Source organism: Saccostrea cucullata, unplaced genomic scaffold (assembly GCF_032062105.1).
Source record: "Saccostrea cucullata isolate Sc308-1 unplaced genomic scaffold, CSIRO_AGI_Scuc_v1 ctg1304, whole genome shotgun sequence".
NCBI classification, from domain to species: domain Eukaryota; kingdom Metazoa; phylum Mollusca; class Bivalvia; order Ostreida; family Ostreidae; genus Saccostrea; species Saccostrea cuccullata.
In genome coordinates this window covers 79,714-104,069 of record NW_026930129.1, presented here as the reverse complement: position 1 = coordinate 104,069, position 24,356 = coordinate 79,714, and the positions used below count along the sequence as shown (strand labels likewise).

At 32.1% G+C, this 24,356-nt stretch overlaps 1 protein-coding gene and 1 long non-coding RNA gene across 2 annotated transcripts; both read right to left on the bottom strand.

Moving 5' to 3' along the window:
* Positions 1 to 7,427: 7,427 nt before the first annotated feature.
* Positions 7,428 to 24,320, bottom strand: LOC134282982 (uncharacterized). Its single transcript, XM_062765408.1, has 5 exons — positions 24,220 to 24,320; positions 12,763 to 12,973; positions 12,098 to 12,556; positions 11,617 to 11,796; positions 7,428 to 7,969 (listed from the first exon to the last, which is right to left on the bottom strand). The coding sequence occupies exons 1-5, from the start codon at positions 24,262 to 24,264 to the stop codon at positions 7,428 to 7,430; spliced, it is 1,437 nt and encodes a 478-aa protein (XP_062621392.1). The 5' UTR covers positions 24,265 to 24,320.
* On the bottom strand, positions 18,684 to 21,502 carry LOC134282978 (uncharacterized). The gene is made up of 3 exons (XR_009995399.1): positions 20,851 to 21,502; positions 20,217 to 20,318; positions 18,684 to 19,036 (listed from the first exon to the last, which is right to left on the bottom strand). It is a non-coding gene; the product is annotated as an uncharacterized LOC134282978 (long non-coding RNA).
* Positions 24,321 to 24,356: the final 36 nt, after the last annotated feature.

The window sequence follows — 24,356 nt, the reverse complement described above, 5'->3', positions numbered from 1 at the left end:
TCAGCTGCCAGTCTGCGACACAAAACTAACATGGTGCGACTATGGAATAAACTGATCCTCATGGATGACGATAGGATTACAAAGAAAATATTTATAGCGTCTTGTAATGAAAATAATTCCCGAAGCTGGTATCATCATATGAAAATTCTCTTTGAAAACACAGATTTAAACCACATTTTTCAAAACATGCAGTTTTGCAATACCCATATTTTTATTCAGAAACATATTTCAAATCAACAATCCAAATGGCAATCGGATATTCAAAAATCAGCAAAATTACGGACGTACGGCATTATTAAGGAAGAATACGGTTTTGAACAATACGTTGCTATGGACTTGCCGAAACCAGTTAGGTCTACAATGGCGCAATTCCGGTGCGGGGTGCTTCCTTTGCGTATCGAGACTGGTCGCTACCGTGGAGAGCCAATTTCAGATAGAATATGTAATTTCTGTGATTTGAACGAAGTAGAGGATGAACTTCACTTTCCTCTTAAATGTGATCTATATAAATTCTGTAGACAGGACTTTCTAGGAAATATTGGAATTTCAAATTTACAATATAATGATTTAAATGTTCTCTTTAAATATCTGTTAACTCACTTCCCTCGTCAATCTGAAAATTTTATTTATAAAGCCTATAATTTAAGACAAAGAAAAATCACACGCATGTAAATTGTAATGTATATAAATTGTTAAAAGTGACTTATAGGTCCGATGGACCGGGTGTTCAACATATATTATGTTCAATTGTATAACGAATGTTAAAAGTAACTGTATATACACATGTCACTATAATAAAATATTTACTTACTTACCTACATTGATGTTTACCATTTTTGTTTACCAGAAATACCTCGGGGTACACGGTCATGACACCTTTTGTCTTTCTCACTGACCGCTATACCTTGTTTATGCGGTGTTCAGAGTGACCGTGTACAGTTTTTGTCGTTGAATTAACATTTTCTCGTTGTATGAAAACTATTTTTTTTTTCAATCAAAACAAAATAAAAGTATCAAATAAGCTATTGACGGGTAAAGATTGTTCATAATGTGACGATTATTTTTATATCCATCATGGAAGTAAAATAATTAAAAGCAGATTTAATATGCTTCAAAAATACTTTGATACATATTTTTTCGTGAATAGTTTTACATAAAATAAGCCAAAAAAATCCCATTTCCGAGAATTGATTATTAAATGTATTTGTGTTGTCAATTTGAAAAATAAAAAAGACTGTTTATATTGAAAATAAATGCATGCAGTTAATAAGTTTATTTATTTTATTTATTTTTTTTTTTGTTTACTAACTATTTAAAATAAATTATTGTATTGATTTTAAAAACTTAATTATTCTAAAATGCACCAATATCCCCTGCTGTCTCTCTCTTTTTTCTTTCTTTTTTTTCTTTTTATCTTTTTTTTTTAACAAAAGGTACAAAGTCAAACCAGTATTTAACGAATAAAACAGATTACAGCGAAATAAATCCATAATAAATAAATGAAATAAAATAAATGAATAAAAAAAATTATTAATAAAATATTTATTTATTAATTTTTGAACTGAAAATACAACAAATTAATGAATCATCTATATCTGCAAGAAATTGTGTTTCTTTAATTTTCTTTTATATAAACACTTGCATCCGTAAATGTGCTACAAAGTATTTTATTAGCGTATTAAAACGGCTTGTTATTATTTTAAGTACATGATGGATATCATAATAATCGTCTCGTTATGCACAAAATTAATCCGTAAATAAGATTTTTGATACTTTGTTTTGATTGAAAAAATCGGTTTTCAAAACCCTAACACCGTTCTGAAACAACATCAAAGCCATTGATGTTTACCAGTAATTAACTCGGGGTACACGGTCATGACACCTATTGTCTTTCTCACTGTCCGCTATACCTTGTTTTTGTTGTGTTCAGAGTAACCGTGTACAGTTTGCGCTGTTTGAAATAACATTTTCTCTTTGTATGAGAACTATTTTTTTTTTCAATCAAAACAAAATAAAATTATCAAAGAAGCTATTGACGGGTTAACATTGTTCATAATGTGACGATTATTTTGATATCCATTATGGAAGTAAAATAATTAAAAGCTGTCTTAATATGCTTCAAAAATACTTTGACACATATTTTATCGTAAATAGTTTTACATAAAATACGCCAAACAAATCCAATTTTCGGGAATTTGATTATTTGATGTGTTTGTATTGTCAATTTTAGAAATAAAAAAGGTTGTTTTGATAATGAATGAATACATGCAGTAAATAAGTTTATTTATTTTTTTTTTTATTTTTACTAACTTTCGAAAATCAATTAATGTATTGGTTTTAAACACTAAAATATTCCAAAATACACCATTACCCCCTGCTGACTTTCTTTCTTACAAATAGTACAAAGTCAAACCACTATTTATGAATAAAACAGATTACAGCGAAAAAATACATAGTAAATAAATAAAATAATAATAAAAAATAATGAAATTAATATAGATAAATAAAATAATCAATTTATTTATTTATTTTTGAAATTGAAAATACAACAAATTAGTCAATCATTTATATCCCCAAGAAACTGTGTTTCTTTAGGTTTATTTTATTCATGTTTTCTTCATTTACAAATAAAAGAATTAAAGAAAAGAGAGCGGAGGTATTGGCTCATTTTGGAATATTTTAGTTTTAAAATCAACACAATAATTGATTTTAAATAGTTAGTAAATAAAAAAAATAAATAAACTAATTAACTGCATGTATTTAATCATTATAAAAACAATGTTTTTATTTTTAAAATTGACGATACAAGCAAACTAAATTATCATATACCCGAAAATGGGATTTGTTTGGCCTATTCTATATAAACTGATATACGATAAATATGTATCAAAGTATTTTTAAAGCATATTTAAACTACTAATAATTATTTTTTTTTTTTCATGATGGATATCAAAATAATCGTCTCATTATGCACAATCTTTACCCGTCAATAGTTTCTTTGATTCTTTTATTTTGTTTTGATTGAAAAAAATCAGTTCTAATACAAAGAGAAAATGTTATTTCAAACAGCTGCAAACTACACACGGTAGTCCTTCCACAACATAAACCAGGTATAGCGGTCAGTGAAAAAGATAATAGGTGTCATGACCGTGAACCCCGAGTTAATTACTGGTAAACATCAATGGCTTTGATGTTGTTTCAGAACCTTGTTAGGGTTTTGAAAACCGATTTTAAATCAAATCAATGTATCAAAAATGTAATTGACAGATTAATATTGTGCATAATGAGACGATTATTTTGATATCCATCATGGACTTAAAGTAATAAAAAGTCGTTTTAATATGCTACTAAAATACTTTGTAGCATATTTCAGCAAATAAATAAAATAAAACTTATAAAACAAATTTTGGGGATAAAAATGAATGATAAATTAAAAAATAAACCAATAAATGAAAAAAATTATATAATTCTTTTTATTTATTTATTAATATATTCATTCATTCATTCTTAATTCAGTCGATTTGTTGATTTATTCACATAAGAAAATAAATCAAATAGATTCATAGTTTATTTAATTATTTTTATTTATTTATTAGACATTTATTTTTTAATGCATTTATATATCATTCCTTTCAATTGATTTTTTATTCATTTAATTCTTTGGGAAAACAAAATATCCCATGCATGGATTTGATCATGTATTCCCAAATGTTTAGATCTAGTACTTTTACAAAGACAGTTTTTACGCTCAAAGTTGTTTTTCAAAGTAGATCAAATAAAAAATGAAAAAGTTTATAAATATATATAAAAGGTTCATAAAGTACAATGTATATGCCGTCTAGCATTACAAGATGAAATAAATTGGACATTTATTTCTTCTTTAGAATCAATACAATTCTCTGCCCTTCTCCCCACGAAATGCTACAGAACTAAAAAAAAATCACATTGATACAAGTAATAGAAACTAAATTACAAGGGATTTAGTAAAGGCATTTAAAAATATGCTAGCTTTTTACTAAGTCTATATTTTCAACAAAATACTTAAAATTTTTAAGACTATATCATTTTTCACTCTTAAATGCAACAAAAATATTTTTTAAGCTTCTTTTCTTGGCCAAAATAAATGTCAGGGGACGACAGGGAGTAGACAGGGAAGGCAGGAACAACGACAGGTGACGACAGGGACTGGACAGGGAGAGCAGGGACAACGACAGGGGATCATAGGCGAATGTCAAGGAGAGACAGGAAAATGTCAGGGACTGACAGGGGGACAACAGGGGATTTTTTGGAATCTAAGGGGATATTTAAATCTGTAGTGGAAGAAGATGATGTGAAAAGTTTTCGACGAAAACGACAACGACAACAACGACGACAGACACGAACAAATTTTGATCAGAAAAGCTCACTTGAGCCTTCGCCTCAGGTGAGCTAAAAAGATAAACATCCGTTGCCAATCAAGTTATCTTGAACAGTTCTGGACAATTACAAACAATGTAAGTCAAAAACGATAATTATGAATTGCTATAAATACAGAGAATAAACAAGATGCTAATCCTTCTGACCAATCAGATATCGCCAATTAGGCTAACCCATGAGAAAATAATTTGATCTTTTTATATAATAAATATTTTTGATAAATATTTTGATATATTTTGATAATAAATATGAATATTGTATGGGCAATAATTTGTCTTCAGTCTTAGTTTGTTTCATGATCCTGGGGCCTGGTGTAATATATTGACTTGTGACCTTTTCCCCTCAACACTTCTTAAATTCTTTCAAACTATCAGCACATTCTACCTAACTGCATGCAACATTTACAAATGAGAGGAGCAGACATTTCATTAGACCACCATCTTCTGATGACGGCATTAAGGCTGCGACTCAAGAAGTTCAACAACACGACAAACAGGAGGACAAGGTACAACGTGAGTGCCCTCAAAACAAAGGAAGTGAAGACAGCGCAGCATTCCTTCTCAGCTTGTCAAATAGATTCCAGCTACTACAGTACCAGCTAGAAACAATGGTACCAACATCGAGACCCAATGGCAGTACATAAAGGAAATGTGGCAAGGCACATGCGAGGAAGACCCAGGCAGAAGAAAGAATCAGCATAAGGAGTGGATCTCTGGTGATACCATGAGGAAAGTGGAGGAGAGGAAGGAAAACAAAGCGGTGCTGAATACAAGCAGGACAAGATCAGCAAAAACAAAAGCTCAAGAGGACTACTAAGCCACAGATAAAGAAGTTAATAAAAGCATAAGGAAAGATAAAAAGGATTACATCAATAACCTGGCCATACAAGCTGAAGAAGCTGCGGGGCAAGGAAATTTGTAAGAACTGTATATGATCACAAAGAAGCTCTCAAACAGGTTCCAGCAAACAGACAAGCCAGTGAAGGACAAGAACGGGAAAACCCTCACAGCAACAGATGAACAATTGAAAAGGTGGGTAGAACACTTCAGAGAGTTATTAAATAGACCAGCACCAGAAACACATCCAGACATACAACCAGCCAATATAGACCTCACGATCAACTGCAATAAACCAACAAAGACAGAGATCAGGTGAGCAATTAATAAACTAAAAAATAGAAAAGCAGCAGGGCCTGATGAGATACCAGCAGAAGCCATCAAAGCTAATACAGAGACAACCATTAACATCTTATACAATCTCTTCAACAAGATATGGGAAGAAGAGGACATCCCGGAAGAGTGGAAAGAAGGTATCCTTATTAAGCTGCCAAAGAAAGGTGATCTGGAAATTGCAGTAATTACAGGGGGATCATGTTACTATCAGTACCTGACAAGGTCCTCAACAGAATACTTCTCGAGAGAATGAAAGAAGCAGTGGACCCGAAGCTCCATGACCAACAGGTTGGTTTTAAAGCCAACAGATCATGTGCTGACCAGATAGCCAGTCTGCGCATCATTATAGAACAATCACTGGAGTCCCCCCTCTATGTCAACTTCATCGACTGTAAGAAAGCATTCGACAGCGTGGTCCGAGAGACATTGTGGAAGATACCGAGGCACTATTGAGTTCCAGAGAAACTAGATTCCCTGATTCGAAACACCTACCAAGGCATGATATGCAGGGTTGCCCATGCTGGCCAGATGTCTGAAAGTTTCGAGGTCAAGACAGGAGTTCAACAAGGATGCTTGCTGTCACCATTTCTTTTTCTCTTGGTCATTGATTGGATCATGAGGACTACCACATCAGACAGGAATAATGGTATACAGTGGTCACTCCTGACGCAACTCGACGATCTTGATTTTGCAGATGACCTGGCTCTCCTTTCACACAACCAAAGCCAGATGCAGGATAAAACAACTCGCCTTGCAACAACATCCGCAGGTACAGGCCTCAAAATCAACCTGAAGAAAACAGAATTGATGAAGATAAACACCACTGTCCAAGCACCAGTTACAGTTGGTTGTGCGTTCATCAAAGAAGTTGAGTCCTTCATCTACCTGGGGAGTGTGGTTGATAGACAGGGTGACACAGACCGCGACATCAAGTTAAGAATTGGTAAGGCAAGAACTGCATTTACTATGTTAAAGAACATCTGGGCCTCAAAGAGCATCTGTATTACCACTAAACTGCGGTTCCTCAACTCAAATGTAAAGTCCGTTCTATTGTATGGTGCCGAGAGACGGAGGATGACTAAAGCTCCCCTGCAGATGTTCCAGACATTTTAAAACACCTGCGTCAGGCGCATCCTCAACATCCATTGGCCTGAAAGGATCTCCAATAAAGAACTATGGAAAAGAGCAGGACAGGAACCAATGGACATACAAATAAGACAGAGGAAGTTGGACACACATTAAGGAAGCCACCATCAAGCATCACACGCCAGGCCCTGACTTGAAACCCACAAGGAAAAAGAAAGGAGGATGTCCAATAAACTCCTGGAGGCGTGACTCAGAGTCGGAGTTAAAGATACAGAATATGACCTGGATTGATGCAGTTAGACAGCCCAGAATCGATTTCGTTGGAGGACTGTTGTTGATGGCCTATTTTCCTCAGGGAACGATAGGCCTAAATAAGTAAGTAATATTAACTGTTACATTTTTTAATTGATATCTGCTTCTTTCTAGAAGGCGTCTGCTCTAATAAATAAAGACAAATTTAACTCCTAAGAATAAGAGAGATTTTTACTTGAAAGGAAGAAAATCATGAGCTTTCTATAAAATTTTATCTTAAGACTTTGCAGTATAAAGGATAACAGTTTCGGAATAAGACATGAATCAATGCAAAACATTATATAATCATTTGAAATAAATTTAAAAGTAAAAAATAAACTTTTTTCTACAATGTACTCGAGTATAAATCTAAGATTTATCTTGTAAATGTTCAAAAGATTTATCTAAAATCTGTTAAACTGAAGTTTATTTAATTTTGTTTAATACTACAATATAACACATTTACTCACAAATTCTTTGAATTGCCTCTCTGGCTGTTTCAATTGTATCTTCACACAACTCATTACACTCCACCATGACATGACGTAGGGCGTCTAAGCCAAGTCTTTGGATAAATAAATCGTCTAAACTCCTCGGCAGAAACAAAACTTTTTGGTGGCATATGTTAATTACATCATCCACATACCACCACGGTCGTGCATAATCCAACAACGAGTCCGCTGATGACAGCTTGATATAATTCCCGTAGTCCTCGTCAGTTATCAGACAATTCTTCACGAAGTAACTCATCACCTGATGGCGGACATCATCTGATATGAAACTGACTGAGTTTCTCTCCTTCTGCAGCACTTTATGAATATCAGTCAATTCAGCGATATCGCTTTCTACATTTCTTGATTCGCAATTTAATAAAGGGAAAGCACTTCGAAGGTTTGTTAATATTTCTTCCCATGGTGATTTAAAGGATAAACTGTAAGTCTCTGACATCAGAATAGAAACTAGAATATTCCATTTTGTATAAGAAAGTGTAAGGTTATCCAATGCTGAAATAAAAATGGTTCATCATTATATATGACTGTAGGAGGGGTGTTAGAAAAGTTCGTGGACAAGTTCTATTGTGAGCGCGCTATTTCCACGAAACCTGTCAAACTTTCCAACTAAAATCTTAACGTTTTTTCCAATAAATATACAAGAATTTGGTGCTCTCCATATATAATTGAAAAATATTTCCCCCTTTTATAATTTGATAAAACCTGCTTCACGGAGCATGCTACATTTTGGCACGTTTACATCACAAAGGCTCTTTATTAGAGTTAAAAGTTGCACAATTGTACCGCAAAGAGATTTATGATATTTTACCTGCCGCTAAAGTATGCAGGAAATGTCACTGGGAGAAATTTTGAACTAAATTGGAGGGTATATGACTGTTTTATAGCCGTTCATAAATGATCACCACGTAAAAACAGCCAAAAATCAAAACGTCATTGAGCGTCATGGAGCACTGCACTACGTAAAAATTATGTGTTCAGAGAGGAACATGTCTAAAAAGAAATTTAAATGTTCAAGATGCTGCCGTGAATTCCCGACAATACAAAGAACAAGTTTTCAAATGGTCGTATCTTGAAAAGAATAGAAGTAGTAACATTTGGAATGATTAACACCATCGAAACTTCAATACCCCCTTACCGCATGGGCGTAACGTTGCGCTTATATGGTTTTGCATAGTTTCCATACCTGATCGATTAATTGCATAGACTTTTTTTTATTTTATAAGACCTCAATAATATCCGAATCATTACAAAAAATATTCAATTTTAAAGTAGAAAATAAATAAGAAAAATCTGAAGAAATGAGATTTATAGAACTGCAACAAAGCTTAACGGGTTGAAATCTGTTAGTGACGCATCTTACGTCAAGTGATTGCTTCGTGAATCCCATGACCCAATAGTAAAGATATTAAAAAATTTCAAGATTTCATTATATGGACCTGATTTGTTACATACCAATAAACACGATATAGGAATTCATTCAGATATAGGTCATACTTCACAGTACACAATAGATTTTCCGTAGTTCAATGTGTCCGCGAACTTTTCTAACAACCCTCGTATATTGATAAATATCTTTTATTTCGTGAAACTTCTATTTTATTTACGATTTCAATTGATCATTTTTACACAAACGTACTGCCACATTCATTTAGTATCAAAGTAGATGAATTCTTTTCATTTTTCACTGAGATAGATTTCTGATCGTTATTTTTATATTTCACTTCGACACCTGTTTGGCGATTGGAAAATGGCGAGATATTAAAGGTGAGACTTGACGTCTAGGATTTCAGCGCATTGCAAAATGGACAAGTTTATTACATACAATTTCAATACATGCTTGGAAGTACAATTTCTCTATTTTTGTTACAAAATCTAAGAAGTTACTTCTGAAATATTGTTTGTAAAACCAATTCTTTCTGAATATCAAAAAGTTTTTAAAATTATTACGATAAACAAGCATTCTGTGCTTTACTTGCAATTTTGTCAGACCGTGATGCAAAATTTCCTATTCAAACTTTGAAAAAAATCGACATCCAAGGTACATAAAAAAATTAAATGTGTAGTTTTTATTATTTTATTTCAGGCAAAAAAGATTTATACGAATATTAATACATTTGAACAAACACATTTATAGTAATGTAACATACAAGTCCATAAACTAGTGCATTTTCACAGATATAATTGCAAATGTGATCTGCAAATTTGGTAGCACTGAGTTGTAATATAATCATGCATTATAATTTCTGATAAACTGAGTAAAGCATTTTCATCTTTATTGTGAAAAAAATGTTGAAAAAAGATAAGGGGAGAGATATTTGATAGTTAATGGAAGGGAGTAAAAAATGAAAAATGGTATTAAATAGAGTCGAGCTCTTTGCAAAGCAACGAGTAGGTCTTCCGTTGGAGCTGTGGACAGGAAGAACCGACCTTGGTTACTGCACTTTCTTATGTTAACAACATTTCTTCTAAGCATGAGCCTCAAGAATGATCCTCATAAATCTTTTTTAAGGACCAGCCTCTTTTAACTGATATCAAATGAAAGCTCTTGCAATTATGCACAACTTTTATTCAACATGTCGTTAGAATCTAATTTTAGTTTTCAAAATATAAAAGAAAAAAATGTAATTTTTGCTGTTTTCCGCGTTCTAACATTTGACCCCTCTCTAGCGGCATGTACTTTTATGTTATTTAACAAGATTCCGCCAAAGACATATACAGCTGTATAGCTTGGACGTATTTAAAAGAACAGCTGATTTGATATTAGTTTGAATTACTAATACACTGAATTGACGACGAATTTTCCCAATCATGACAAGGAGCGGGTGTGACCGGTTGGCAGGGGATGCTCACTCCTCCATGGCACCTGATCCCAGCTCTGATGTTTCAGATATCCGCGTTTGCTCTGCTCTGATTTTGTATATTGTTTAATGGTCTTTGAGATTGAATGCTGTTCGTTATCTCCATATCCTACTTGGAGTTATCGTGTACGGTTGTGACTTCAAATTTTTAGATAATCATTCTCCTTGATGGTGACATATATCGGGGATAGAAAACTAAAACGGATGAATGCCATTGTAAAATAGCATTGGATGTTTATTTTTTTCTCATTAATATTTATACCCCCCGCTTGAAAAGTAATCGGGATTTCCGTCCGTGCGTCCGTCTGTACGTCAGTCTGTCTGTCCGTCCGTCCGTCCGTCTGTTACGCTTTTTCTCTTTTCCGCAACTCCTCTTATACTACTGAGTGAAATTTAATGAAACTTTCACAGAATCTTTATAACATATTACCATTGTGCACCTCCTATTTTACTTTTTTCGACACGTATTTAAAGTTTTGCATAGAAAAACATGGACATTGCCATTATATGTTTACCTATGAATTTACATATAGAAGCTTCGAGAAACATTTGATAGACGAGTTATTCCTCTTTACACATTACCGTAAAACAATATTTAGCAACTTATGGACATTATGGGAGGCAGGGGGTACTATTTAGTGAGCTCATTGCTCACAGCACCTCGTTTTTTTTTATCATAATTATGTTCAAAATTAAAGACCGTTCACGGTATCTCAGTCGGTATAGCGCCCGCTTCGTGATCGGGAGGTCGTGAGTTCGTCGGCCGCGAATGACCTAGTCATTAAAATTGGTAGCAATTGTTACTTCGCCATGCGCTCGGCACTTTGCAGTGAAAGTTGCAGGTCGTTCGGATGAGACCTTAAAAATGGAGGCCTCGTGTCAGCGGCAGGCGTTGGCACGATAAAGATCTATCATTGCTCAATGGTCCTGAGTACCAAGTTAATGTCAATATTTGATGCCCTTCACCGGCATATGGTGACGTCTCCATATGAGTGAAAAATTCTCGAGAGGGACGTAAAACAATATACAATCAATCAATCAATCAATCAAAATTCAAGATATTGCTTGCGTCTGTATCTTAAAGTTTAAGAATAAAGTTCATTCACAATACATTTATGTTTTATTATTACCAGTACCCATAAGTAAAGGATGAGATAAATGATATATATATGAATATAAATAAATCATCCGAGTAATCGGGTACTAGATCGAAAGATTGAGCAAATAACCGGTTACTAAAAATCGTCCTTTGCCAACACTACTGTAAACTAAAATCATTACCTTTCTCTTCGCCCGTCTCTCGTCCAATAAGGTATGAGCCAAGGAGACTATTCAGATTCAATGACTCTAAGGATTTCTGTTCACGTTTCATTATCTCCTCCACATATTCCTTGAACTCGCTGAACACATCAAAATCACGAAACAGATTTACCATGTGATTCACGGCACAAGGAAGATTTACTGAGAAACAGTTTTATTTCAATTAATATTTCGGAAAAGTTATATAATTATAATTTTAAAAAATCTACATATTCTTTAAAATCACTGAACATGTCAATGTCCTCTACTATTTCAACCACTGCATTACGTAGGATCCACTAAAATAGTTTTATCACATTTAATATTTTTGAAAAGCTAGAAAATTATGTTTACCTATGTTTACCTATGTTAAAATTCAAAAAAAAGAAAAAATATATGAAAAAGGTAATAAGTATACCTTAAACATAAATGTTACGCGCTGTAATAGAAAATAAATACTTACATATATCTAAACCTTTGTAATATTCTTCGTTATATATCAGACCGGTGTTAAAAAAGCGAACAAAGTCCAATCCGAAATTCAAGACAATATCAGAAATTTCAACACTGCTCATTATTTTTTCCTGTATGTTTGTCTCAAACAGAAGACATTCTCGCAAAACTTCTGTCGGGGTCACCTTCAAGAATTTGTCATAATCTTTGCTGAATGTCAGGCAATTATAAAAACGGTCATCTTCCTTATCACCAATGGAATTCACATAACATTTTACAATGTTCCGATCCACTGTTACAAGATCAGATCCTTCTATCATTGATTGAATGGCAAGAATGTCTTCCTCTCTTGATCTGTGTTTCATTTTATAGGTTGATCTGATGTCTGTAAGTCTCTCATACCAGTCATCGTTGTTTAGATCAATACTCCCATCCTTGGATAACAGAATACAGTACAGGAGACTACGATCTAGACAAGAAATTTAAAGTAACCAGGTACCTTTACTTATTATATTACTGTTTATGGTGTAGAATATTTCTATTCAATTAATTATAGAAAAAATATTTACAACTACAGCTGTATTACTATATTTGATCTCAAGATTTTATGAATGAATGGATTATCTCTAAAAAATATGTTTGTGTGTAATTGATTGTAAGCAATAATAAAATTACCAGCATCATCGTCATCACTATCTTCCTGGTTTTCATCGTCCTCCGTTTTCTCCGTGTATGAATCCTCGTCGTCACTATCTTCCTGCATTTCATTGTTACCCAATTTACCGATGCAGGAATCACTTTCTACACCTGACGAAGCAGACTGAGTTGCACTGTGGACATTCGAGATTTCAGAACTGCCTGTTCTGAAGCGTTTTTGCCGAAATGCCTTTAAAGACAAGAGATATTTGTAAAACACTTATACCTCCCTCCCCATAATTTGGAACATTTCCAGGTTCAAAAGTGCAAAATTTTGTCAAAAATTGTCGCGATCTTAACCAAAACAGAACTTGACCAAGATATTTATCTGATAAATCTGCATACCAAATTTTATTTCAGTATGTGCACGTCTGCAAAGAAAATGACAGGAAATTGCAATAATTCGATTTTTTTTCCCAAAACAGAAATAAATATTAGATATGTATATGATTAATCTGTATGCTTATTAATTAATTTCATTTCAGTTTGTGCATCAGTTATAAAGAAAATGAATGGAAACTGCAAATAATTGAAAATTTTCTAAGTCTTAGGTGCATGACTTTGTCAAAAAAGCGCAATTTTAACCAAAACAAAGCTTAATTTAGATTTGCATATGATAAATCTGTAAACTATATTTCATTTCAGTTTGTACAAGGGTTGCGAAGAAGATGAACGGAAACTGCAAATAATTGGAATCTTTCTAAGTCTAAGGGACATAACTATGTCATTAATGGTGTGATTTTACCAAAAAAAAACGTGGCCTATATATTTAAACGACTAATCTGTATACGAAATTTCATTTCAGCATGTACATAGTTGCTAGGAAAATGAACGGAAACTGCAAATAAATGGTATTTCTAAGTCCAAACGGCATTATTCTGTAAAAAAATTATCAATCATATCAAAAACAAAACTTGACCTAGATTTTCATGTGATATATCTGTATACCAAATTTCATTTCCGTATGTGTTGTGAAGTTGTGAAGAAAAAAAAATGAACGGAAACTAAGTGGACCGAGAGATCGACAGACAGACCGACATTCAGACAGACCGCAGCAAAGCAAAAATGCCCTCCTTTCTTCGAAGGGAGGGTTTTAATGGTTATTGTTGATATTATCTTTAAGAATATTTAAGTCTTGACTTAAATATTTTTTTTTCAATTCTTTTCATCTCTTGATAGAATATTGAACAATAAATACTTTAGTAAACTGTCATATTACAGGTGACTCTGGATGACTCGAACTCCCATCTCTCGAAGTTTTCGATCTCTCTAACCAAAACCCTGGTCCCGTTACACATATTTCATTGAATTTTACTCTCTATCTCTCAAAGTTTTGGTGCGAGTATACACGCCAATCAAGCGTAAAATTGATGAAGTCTGGACTTACCTGGAAACCGCGAAGACCTTGGGTTGGGATGTAGGTGTTAATTGGGTGTTTACATAGATGACACTACAGCTGGGTCGTCCGTATATTGTTATAATTAATTGGTTTTATTTACAGGGAAAAGAACTGCGAACGATAGTAGTATTCTCCCGCCTACCTCCAAGTCAATTTTCAAAAGTTAACATATTCGATGAATTTTTGATATTTTTTATAGATAATTATATGAATTTTCATAAAAATATTAATTATTTGGGAAAACAAAGAGAGATAACTCTAAAATTTTGGTAAAACTTGTGTTTTTCACTATAGAAATCAATGGAAAACGGAAAATATTTTTAAAACATCCCCCCGTGTCACAAAAATTCCTTTTTACAGGTAATATGGAATGGTATTTCACAAATTCATACCAAAGCTTTTTGTGTGACACGGAGGGGAACATGTGTATATTGAAAAAAAACGATAAAAATGCTTATTTTCCACCAATATCAAAGCGATATACAGCTGAAACATTATATTTTATTGAAATATTTATGTTTTATTTATTTGCCTAAAACATAAGAAAAGATATAAGGAACATTTAATCATATCCAAGACTATTTCAAAATACGGTGATGCTTGAAACTTAGATTTCAATGGAAAATATCGTCTACCCCCCTTTTTTCAAGAGCTGGTATTATGGATAATTTACTGTTCAGCCCTGGTATTTAGACGATGTATCAATTACCATTGAACTGTTCTTTGTATCAAACAAAGATTTTATGGCCAAATTGCTATTCATATTGAATTAAATGGTTCCAAAATGTAGGCGGGAATCGAGAGTTAGCGTGCGTGTTTCTAAGAAACAAATTCACAACTTATTTTGAATTGTAACCGACACGATAATTTTTTTTGAAATTAATTATAGATGTTCGTTTCAGTAAGTTCCCATAGACTATGAACTTCAATTATGATTATATAGAGTCTACATAATCCCAGTATGGGAAATATTACACAAGAAATTCTTTTCTCGAGGACAGAATGCCGATTATGAAAAATCTGGTGAACACTTGTGAAGGACCCAATCAAGCCGTGGAATAGTCAAACCTACAATTGCTATTCTGGTTTCATGTAATCATGAAATAGGAACAAATAAATATTGAATCTTGAGGAATTCGTTTTATTTATTCGAAATACATTCATTGTTGTTGATATCAAGTAAATTACCTGTAAAATACGATTGAAAACGTGCAATGACATAATTATATATACTTCCGGTATCTATAAAAGTAGAACTTCGATGATCGGAACTGAAAATTGCGGATTCTATTTACTTTCCATCTCTCAAACCCCTCGATCTCTCGAATTTTTCTTGAGGTCCCTTGAACTTCGAGAGATCGAGAGTCACCTGTAATTCAAAGTTTCAAAGATTTCACTACAGTAAATCAAAGTTCCAAAGTGTTCCCTATGGTTAATCAAAGTTCCAAAGTTTTCACTATTAATAGTAACTAAAATCAAGTTTTGTAATTATCAATAGTGTAAGTCAAAGTTTCAAAGTTTTCATTATATATAGTAAATTAGCGTTCCAAAGTTTTCATTATCTTAAATAAAATTTCCAAAGTTTTTATAATAATAATCAAAGTTTCAAAGTTTTTTTTTACTTATGTACTATGGCAAATTATTGTTAACTCTAGTTAACTGTAGTATTCATTTGTTAGGGATTGTATATTTTCAAATTATTACATGGCTAATAAATAGCCTCTAATAAAATACTAACAAATATCAAGAGATTTTCAGCGTGCAATATCTATACGTTTTATTGAACGCTAACCTTGTATAACGTTTACAAATATACCTGAAGCATTCAGAACACGAGCGTTCAATATCGAACCCCCGATGAAAACAAAAGAGTCGTCTTGTGAAATTCTCAGAACTGATTTAAGGGATCACATCGGTAATTGACTAACCAAAATGAAATACATTCAAATGTTATTCCGTACATATAAAATTGATTTTTTTAGAAGTTTTTCTATTATTTGCAAAGCCATTTTTACAACGTTGGTACATGTACCTGTGTCTAGTATATTTTACTACTTTGTTAATGAATGAAGGTTTTTTGACAGGAACTATTTTTTTCAGGGCAAAGGAGGCTACATCCTCTGGTGCACTCGAGGTGTTTATAAACAAATTAAAAACACGTGGATTTGAGGGTAGCCCTGTTTGCAGATGAGAAAAACCAGAAAATGCCGTGTATTCTAATGTGACAGGTAATGTTTATCACCTCCTACTAAATATTCTTTTAAGATTTTTTAGTTTATATACAATAATAGTGTGAAAACAACTACCGAGGTGATACCTTGAAAGATTATTATGAAAAAGCATTTAAGAGTCATTCTCTGTAAAAACCAAAGAATCCAAGGAGACCGTAAAAACGAATGTCTCCGAAATACGTAATTTTTTGTATTTAGAGTGAACTCAGGTGTCTAACTGAGAAAACCACCTTAGTTCATGTTTCGGGGTGTCCGTTGCCATGGCAACCGTAACTAACACAAATATGGCCATTTTGACAGGTTCTATTTCATGAAATATAGCATTTTTAACCCCCATATTTCCTTTAAACACGAAAAATATGACCACTTTCAATTATATAATTTATTTTATGCATTCTTATATAATTAAAATAATTAAGAATTAAATCTTTTGCCTGAGGCGTTTCAAGCTGATAGAAGGCTAAAAATATCAAATTTCATGATTTTTGCAAAATGCAGAAAAACCCATTTTACCCTCTATTTCAATTACATTTATCTTTAAATTCCAAGATAGGTTTTTTAAACTTCTTGTTTATTCCAAATATCTATACTATATTCTTTAATTTCATATAGATTCCCAACATGTGTTTTTCAGATAACTTGGGAAATATCAAAATGAAAATAACCCATAATCCCGAATTTCCTCAGATATGGATTGGAAAACTGCGTTATACATTGTATATGATATATTTTGTAGAGTTTGTTTTTCTCTTTTGAGGACATTGTTTATGTAAAACAACCTTAACAGAGTTTTAAATGATAAAAATGAATGAAAATGTATCATTTTAGGGGCGTATAGCAACATAGCAGTGGTTAACAGGGCTCATGGGATTTTTTTTCATTTCATGTTTTCAAAATCACGTTTGTGGCTAAATTTTTAACAATACTGAAGTGTATATTAATCATGCTACTAATCAATTCTTTAAATGAAATGTAGGTATAGTGAAGATATAAAAGTAATACACAGATATTTCATTTTACCCCCCCCTTTTTTTTAATGAGGAAAAGGCTGGGGATAATGACACCTGTTCTATGACTCAAATTTTATCTTCGTCAGCTATTAAACGTATTTGTTACAAATTTAGCTGGAAAAAAAGAGTCGATGAAAAGTTAATTTATTAACTCTATCACAACGTAAGGCTAAGGTCAAGAGTTCAAAGTTAACTGAAGAATATATAAATGTAGTATAATTGCTTCTCCACATTTTCATGAATTGACTGGATGACCTTAAGTCAGGATTTCTGATTACAGAAACAGAATGCTATAAAGTACAACATGTTTAATCCAAAATGGTTTAAATGGACTAAACAAACAATTGATAACTGAAAATAAATCTGAAAATTAAAAGATTATTATTTATTATTATTTTTTTCAAAGAAAATATAAAAGATTATGGTGTGCAGAGAAAGTTCGGGCTAATTAATTTTTTTTAAATAACTTTTTCAATTATCAATTTATATTAAAGCTCAAACATTATTTCATATACTTATAATTGATTGATACACAATGAAAAATTTCAAAAATATGTACGTATACATGAACACAAACCATTCACAGCAACATATCTAAATAATTTGATTATTGAGCTCATAAAATTATAATACCAGCAGAATAAGGACAACAAAAGTAAAATGAGGCCATACATGTAAGTAATAAGAGTTCCTGTCATTCAGATTTTCAACTTGATTGCAGGCCCTTAAGAGGCAATTTCAGTTGGAAGAGGGGGGGGGGGCACAACCATACATTCTCAGTGAAAACTACCAAAAATTTCTAGAAAGCAAAATAAGGACAAAAGATCATTAGACGTATTTTCTGAGGGGGCACAAGCATAGAGTAGTTATGTTTTTTATAGAATTCTATATATTGGCAAAATATTGGGGGGGGGGCAAATGTTGGTCATATTGTGAAAAATAATTTATATATTTTCTATGAAATACTCAAGAGCCATTAGCAGGAATAGTAGGGCAATGACATACTTAAGTGAATAATTACATAGATGTACAATAGGTGGTTTTTCACTTTTATCAGTTAATATTTTTGTCATCCAAGTAAACGTTATCCTTAAGCCTTGAAAATAATAATAGACACTTTTGACATAGATTTCTTTAATTTTTTTGTCAATTTTATGAAAATTCAATAATTGTAACAAAGGATGGAAGTATCATTTTACATGCAATGAGACTACTGTTTAGACACTTTTTACCTTTTATTTAAGAATTTACATTATTAAAAATTTTTTTTTATTATTTGAAGCATATTCATAGTAGTGCATAGTGGACCCATGTTATTATGCATGAATAACTTCAGGATAAGTGGTCAAAACTTCCCTCAGGTATAATACTAGGCAAGACTAGGATTTTCTCCAGATACTGTAAGACTTCACTATTTCTTTGATGTTCTTTGGGAGAATAACAGCAATGTTTGTCATTATATTGTTGTAGTATAATTTAGCAGGCTTAGTGAAGGTGTCCCAACGGTATCTCCTATTCTCTGAAAACTCTCACTAATTTTCATCAGATACTCATTCATTTGCTGAATGTCATGACTGGTCATGACTAAATGTAAAACTCTGGCTTCTTGAGTTCTGTAATAGACAATACAAGTATTTAGATTTACCAGGTAGATAATACAAGACTTAAGTTAACCAGAAATCTCTGTCAAGACTGTAGCTCTACTTGTTTGTACTTATAATAAAGAAAGAGAAAACTAGCAGTTGGGACATTTACAAAAGCAATCAATAGAATAATGACAAAAACCGATACACAGAATTATTTATCTTAGTGTAGTTTACTTGTGTGCCAAGTTATATTGAAATCAGACCAAAACTGTAGGAGGAGTAGCATTTTGAAAAACTGTTTACAGACGGACAGACATACAGACAGACAAACAGACGACGGACACATTACTATCACATAAGCTCTTCTGGTCTTTGACCAGTAGAGCTAAAAATGATTAAAGGAACCAATTGGATCATGAAAACAGTTACACTTGTACATGTAATAGGTCATACATCCTCTCTACACCAGTGTAAAATGATTTTTGGACTTTGCGAAAATTATATTGAATAAAGATGTAAATAATAAGCTTCTCTATTTCATTTTCAATACATGATACATGGCATTTAACCCCAGGAAAAAAATGTTCAAACACAACACAGTATCAGTGAAAATAATTGCTATTTACTTCTATGGAGAAGATACATGTAAACAACATGTTTATAATTTAGAATTTAAACTATCTAGTATCTTGCCCTTTTAAAATGTTAAGAATACTTGATTTGATTATAAACTGAGTAATATAGTGTAAATGTATATTTATTGGCATTTAAATCTAAGGGCAGATAAATAGAACAGAATCGTAACTCTTTAGTGTTCAGTGTAGAGAGGTTTCTTTAGGAAAGTGGTACAAACTCTTGTCAAAATTTTTGAAAATAACAACTTGGGTCATGTTTTAATGAATAAAATGAATAAGTTTTACAGTGTAGTTTTTTTTTTTAATTTCTTATTCAAAGTTGCACAAAAATGGAATTTGAAGTGAAAAATATTTGTATAGAATAATTAGGATGATTTCAGATGGGTAGAAATTGGAACATCACAGAACGTTACATGCCTTGAAAAGTGGGTCAATAATAGTAGTTACTGTATATATGGAACATGAAAGCTGTATCCTCTATCCTTCAAAATTTATTACCAATGTCTAATTTCTTGAAAGATATAAAGAAGTCAAGGTCATTGGGTCAAAATTATAGTACATGGACACTATACCTCTTTATAATTTGGTTTTAATACAATGTTGAAGGCTCCATGAATGATCTAAATATCTTCCCCTTCCTTGTGATGCCCCTCACTTGGTCACACAGCAGCATGCTACAATAAATTGTATATTTTCATAAAAATAATTCAATTCCTTACAGGTACTAATTAAAGAAAATTATATAAGAATGAGTTGTTAATTTTTTTTTGCCATTCACCACATATTTAACAGTACTTTTTATTTAGTTTTGTATGTTGACAGGTCTAAAATATATAACTGTTTACAATAATTCAAATTAGAGAAACTTTTTAATTAATATCTTGTTAAACTTTAAATGTATACATCATTATAGAGTGTTCAAGATGAACAAGGAAAATGAAATTTACAAGGTCAAGTCCAAAGATTATTTCTTATTCTACCCACATAGCTATTAATAGCTACAATGTATGTAGGTTAAAGGTACCCAAAGTAGCTATTTTACCCACTTCTAAGACCTACATATGTAGATAGAATTGCTTTAGTATAGTATTTGGACTGTACCTTTTTACATTCGTTTCGATTTAATTCTTTTTCAATAATTTCATCTACTCATAACTCTACGAACAAATATTATAATATTGTGTATCAGAAATTGTAGTTACTTACGTGTACATGCATGGTGTAGGCCTATAACACTGGTAGTGTTACACCAGCTTGACCAATCATATGACCTGCTTTCAAATTTTCACATGTTCTGTTTGGAGGGGAATTCTCGGTCCATCTCCTCTGGTGTTTTCAATATGTAGGTGGGGACTTAGAAGATTTGGAATTTGACAAAACTTCCTTCTTCACCTCTTTGTATTTTATTTTGAAGAAAAGTTAAAATAACGTCCACATTCCATAGTCATTCACTGTATTTACTAAATAATTTAGCAAGTGTAACACATGGCATACGACCTACTTTAGACAATATGGCCATTGCTGAAACTCGCGAGTTGTTGAATGTCTTCAGAACAAACAATATCACATCTGCCAAGGAAGCTATACTGTATAATCCAAGAAGTTTTTTTTTTTTATAAAAATATCAATAAAACACATGGCTTGTAAAAAGTAACTCCAAACCAGCAAAACGTCATGCTTACAAATACTTTTGTTTTTACCTCCTTTCACTGTCGGAACTAGAGAGTTCTACAAAGGGAGATAATATTTTTGTGAAATGCTAGTTTTTTTCAATTTTCAAATACGTTTTATTTTTTTAAATCAAAAAACACACACCCAGAATAATTATGAATAAATAATCAAGTATGTTTGCTATCAAAATATTGTTAATATTTTATAATCCTATCTTGGAATTTTTCATAAAATGGCACTGAAATTATGGTTATTTAGCATATTGGTTAAGGGTTAAAAATGGGAGGAAATTAAATTTCTTTAAAATAAAAAGGGGTGTTAATGATAAAGCAAAATAATTTTTTTAACTTTACTTCACACCTTGTTTTCACAATTTAATGCACTTATTCCAACCATAGTGCATTATTTATTTTGATTTTTTTTTTGTCAAATTAGGAGAAAACTGACCTTTTCAAACATGAGGGTAGCCACAAAATGTGTTAGGGGGCCATAACCTGGAGGATAGGTCACATCCCAAAATTTTAAATATACCTAATAAATCTCATACACATTCATAATTTTTTCATATATGTTTTATTAAAATCTGTGGTATTCATTTGAACGGCATCTGTGGTCCTTACAGAGAATGACTCTTAAATCCTTATCAAAGACGTTTTTTTCATTTCTAAAAGGCATATCTTGACAAAGTATGTGATTTTATTTTATCATACCTAATAGAACAGTATTTTTAGTGGAATGCTTTACAATAGTTGTAATGATAAATATTGTTTAATAAAAGAATTTAAAAAATGAATATTTTCTATATTAAATCAATTATTCAATCCTTAAGATTTTTTTACAAGGGCAATAACTGCTTCTAAGGCCTTATCATTCAAACATTTCCTTTATTGTACTTCTAATGTAAAATAGTTTCCCCGATATTCACAATTCGAAAGTATTTTAATGTAGGAAGTATTTTGGAACATTCAGCATCAGAATTATGCATTTTAACCAGTTTTTACATATTTTTCCATAATACTGTTTACAAAAAATGTGTGATTTTTTATGTCGACATACACTTCAGTTTATTTATGTTTGGCATCTTAAATAATATGGTGACCTATACATTTTTTTTTACAATAATTGGAAAATTTAAAGTATATTAAATGAATATAAAAATGCAGTTTTTGTACTTTGAACCATTAAAATTTCTGATGGTGGACACACCTTCAATCATCAAAACAAATTTACAATAAGATGCACTTGACAAAACTACAAAGGCTTAAGAAGAACAAAGAATTGCAAGTGCATACAACAGGTTTATATTGCTATTTTCTTAAATATGAGCGGTCCTATTGTTCAAATTCATATTCGGGGAGGAAGTTAAATTTCTGGAGGAATCTAGAAACCATTTTTTGTCAAAAAAATTGAAAGGTGTATAAGAGGGAGCAAAAAGAATGAGGAATTCACGACATTAAATGTCTTCATGACGGCGTCCAAACCCACAGCCCATGAAAAGTAAAGGAGTTTTGGGGATGAAAAGGAAGTTAATTTTTTGTCACACCAACAAAATTTGCCATATCTTTCAACTATTGACTTGTTTAATTCCCTAAACTAAGAAAAACATCTATCAAAAAAAAAAAAACAAGTACAGCAAATCAAAGGATCTGTCATATTCCAGTATACGAAGGGTCATAAGGGTCATACTCAAAAGTGTGTTCGACAAACAATTATTAGAAATTGAATGAAAATGTTACAGATATGCGATTTAATTGAAAGAAAATATTTTAGTTAAATCATTAGGACTAAGTCATAGAAAAGCGTTTTTTGTTTCTTTCCGAGCCTCAATGACATTATTTATTCTCGCACATATAAAATTGATTTCCTTTTCTATTTTGTGACATATTTCTATTTTCTTTCAAGCTATTTTTACAACCTTGGTACCTGTGCTTCGGAAATTTTATGTACTTTGTGAACAGATAAAGTTTTTGACAAAAATCTTTTTTTTCAAGACATAAGGGGCTACTTCCTGTGGTGCACTCAGGGTTTTTATCAACAAATTAAAAACACGTGGCTTTGGGGGTACATGTAGCTCTTTTTGCAGATGGAAACAGAAATTGCTGTGAAGGCGCCCTGTTTTTTAGTGTCGGCTAATGTGACACGTAATGTTTAACACCTCCTGCTACATATTTTTTCATGTAAAGAAATACCTGATATTTCTACGATTTTTCATTCTATATAGAATCATATAGTGAAAACAATTACCGGTGTGATACCTTAAAGACAGGAAGTAGCATCTAGGTAAGATGTTTTTATTTTGCACACAAAATGAAAATAATGATAAAAAATTTCGTACGTATTAGGCCCATTTAACTAAATAAGCAAATCATATCACTCGTTAGGGTCATTGGAATGATGCCATATTGAAAACTTACAGGACAGACGTTACTTGGATACTGATACTAAAAAAAAAACCTTTACTTATTAAGTTTTTTTAGTTGGAAAGATTAATTCAGCCCGAAGGACCGGGCTGCTCTATACATATAAGTTTTAGTGTTTGTGTATAGGGATTAGGGTGGCAGTAGTTATTCAGAATTACTGGATAACTGTTAATTCGTGAAATAACACAGAATGCTAAAATATTAATCGGTACTATAGCATAAAAAAGGCAACAAATAGTGGGGATAATTTTGTGGCAAAGCTCTCTGTGGCACAATCAATCTTGCCAGGTGAATCCATCGGAACGTTTTAAAGCTGTTTACAACAATTATTTCAATGATCAGTTCTTTACTATGAAAATCTTGATGGAATTGCTGTTTATAACCCTTGTTTTATGACGATGGCAAAGAAATAAAACAAAACAGATTGAAATCATACACAAGACAAAAGGAATCCGTGTCATTACGTTCAGTTAATTATACTCACAGAAAGACCAGGACCAACAAAATCAGGAAGCCTTTTCTCTGCCATGACGTCTGATGAGGATGTCTAGTTGATACACATTTCAAAGGAAACTGAAAAGGGCTGAAAGTATTAAATTTGAAGATAGACACGGATCGATG

Coding starts and splice junctions, on each gene's coding strand:
- LOC134282982 (XM_062765408.1), bottom strand. CDS start 24,264: ATGGCAGAGAAAAGGCTTCCTGATTTTGTTGGTCCTGGTCTTTCT. Junction 11,797..12,097: donor TTACAAAGGTTTAGATATAT/GTAAGTATTTAT, acceptor ACTGTTTCTCAG/TAAATCTTCCTTGTGCCGTG. Junction 7,970..11,616: donor AGAGACGGGCGAAGAGAAAG/GTAATGATTTTA, acceptor TTTTTATTTCAG/CATTGGATAACCTTACACTT.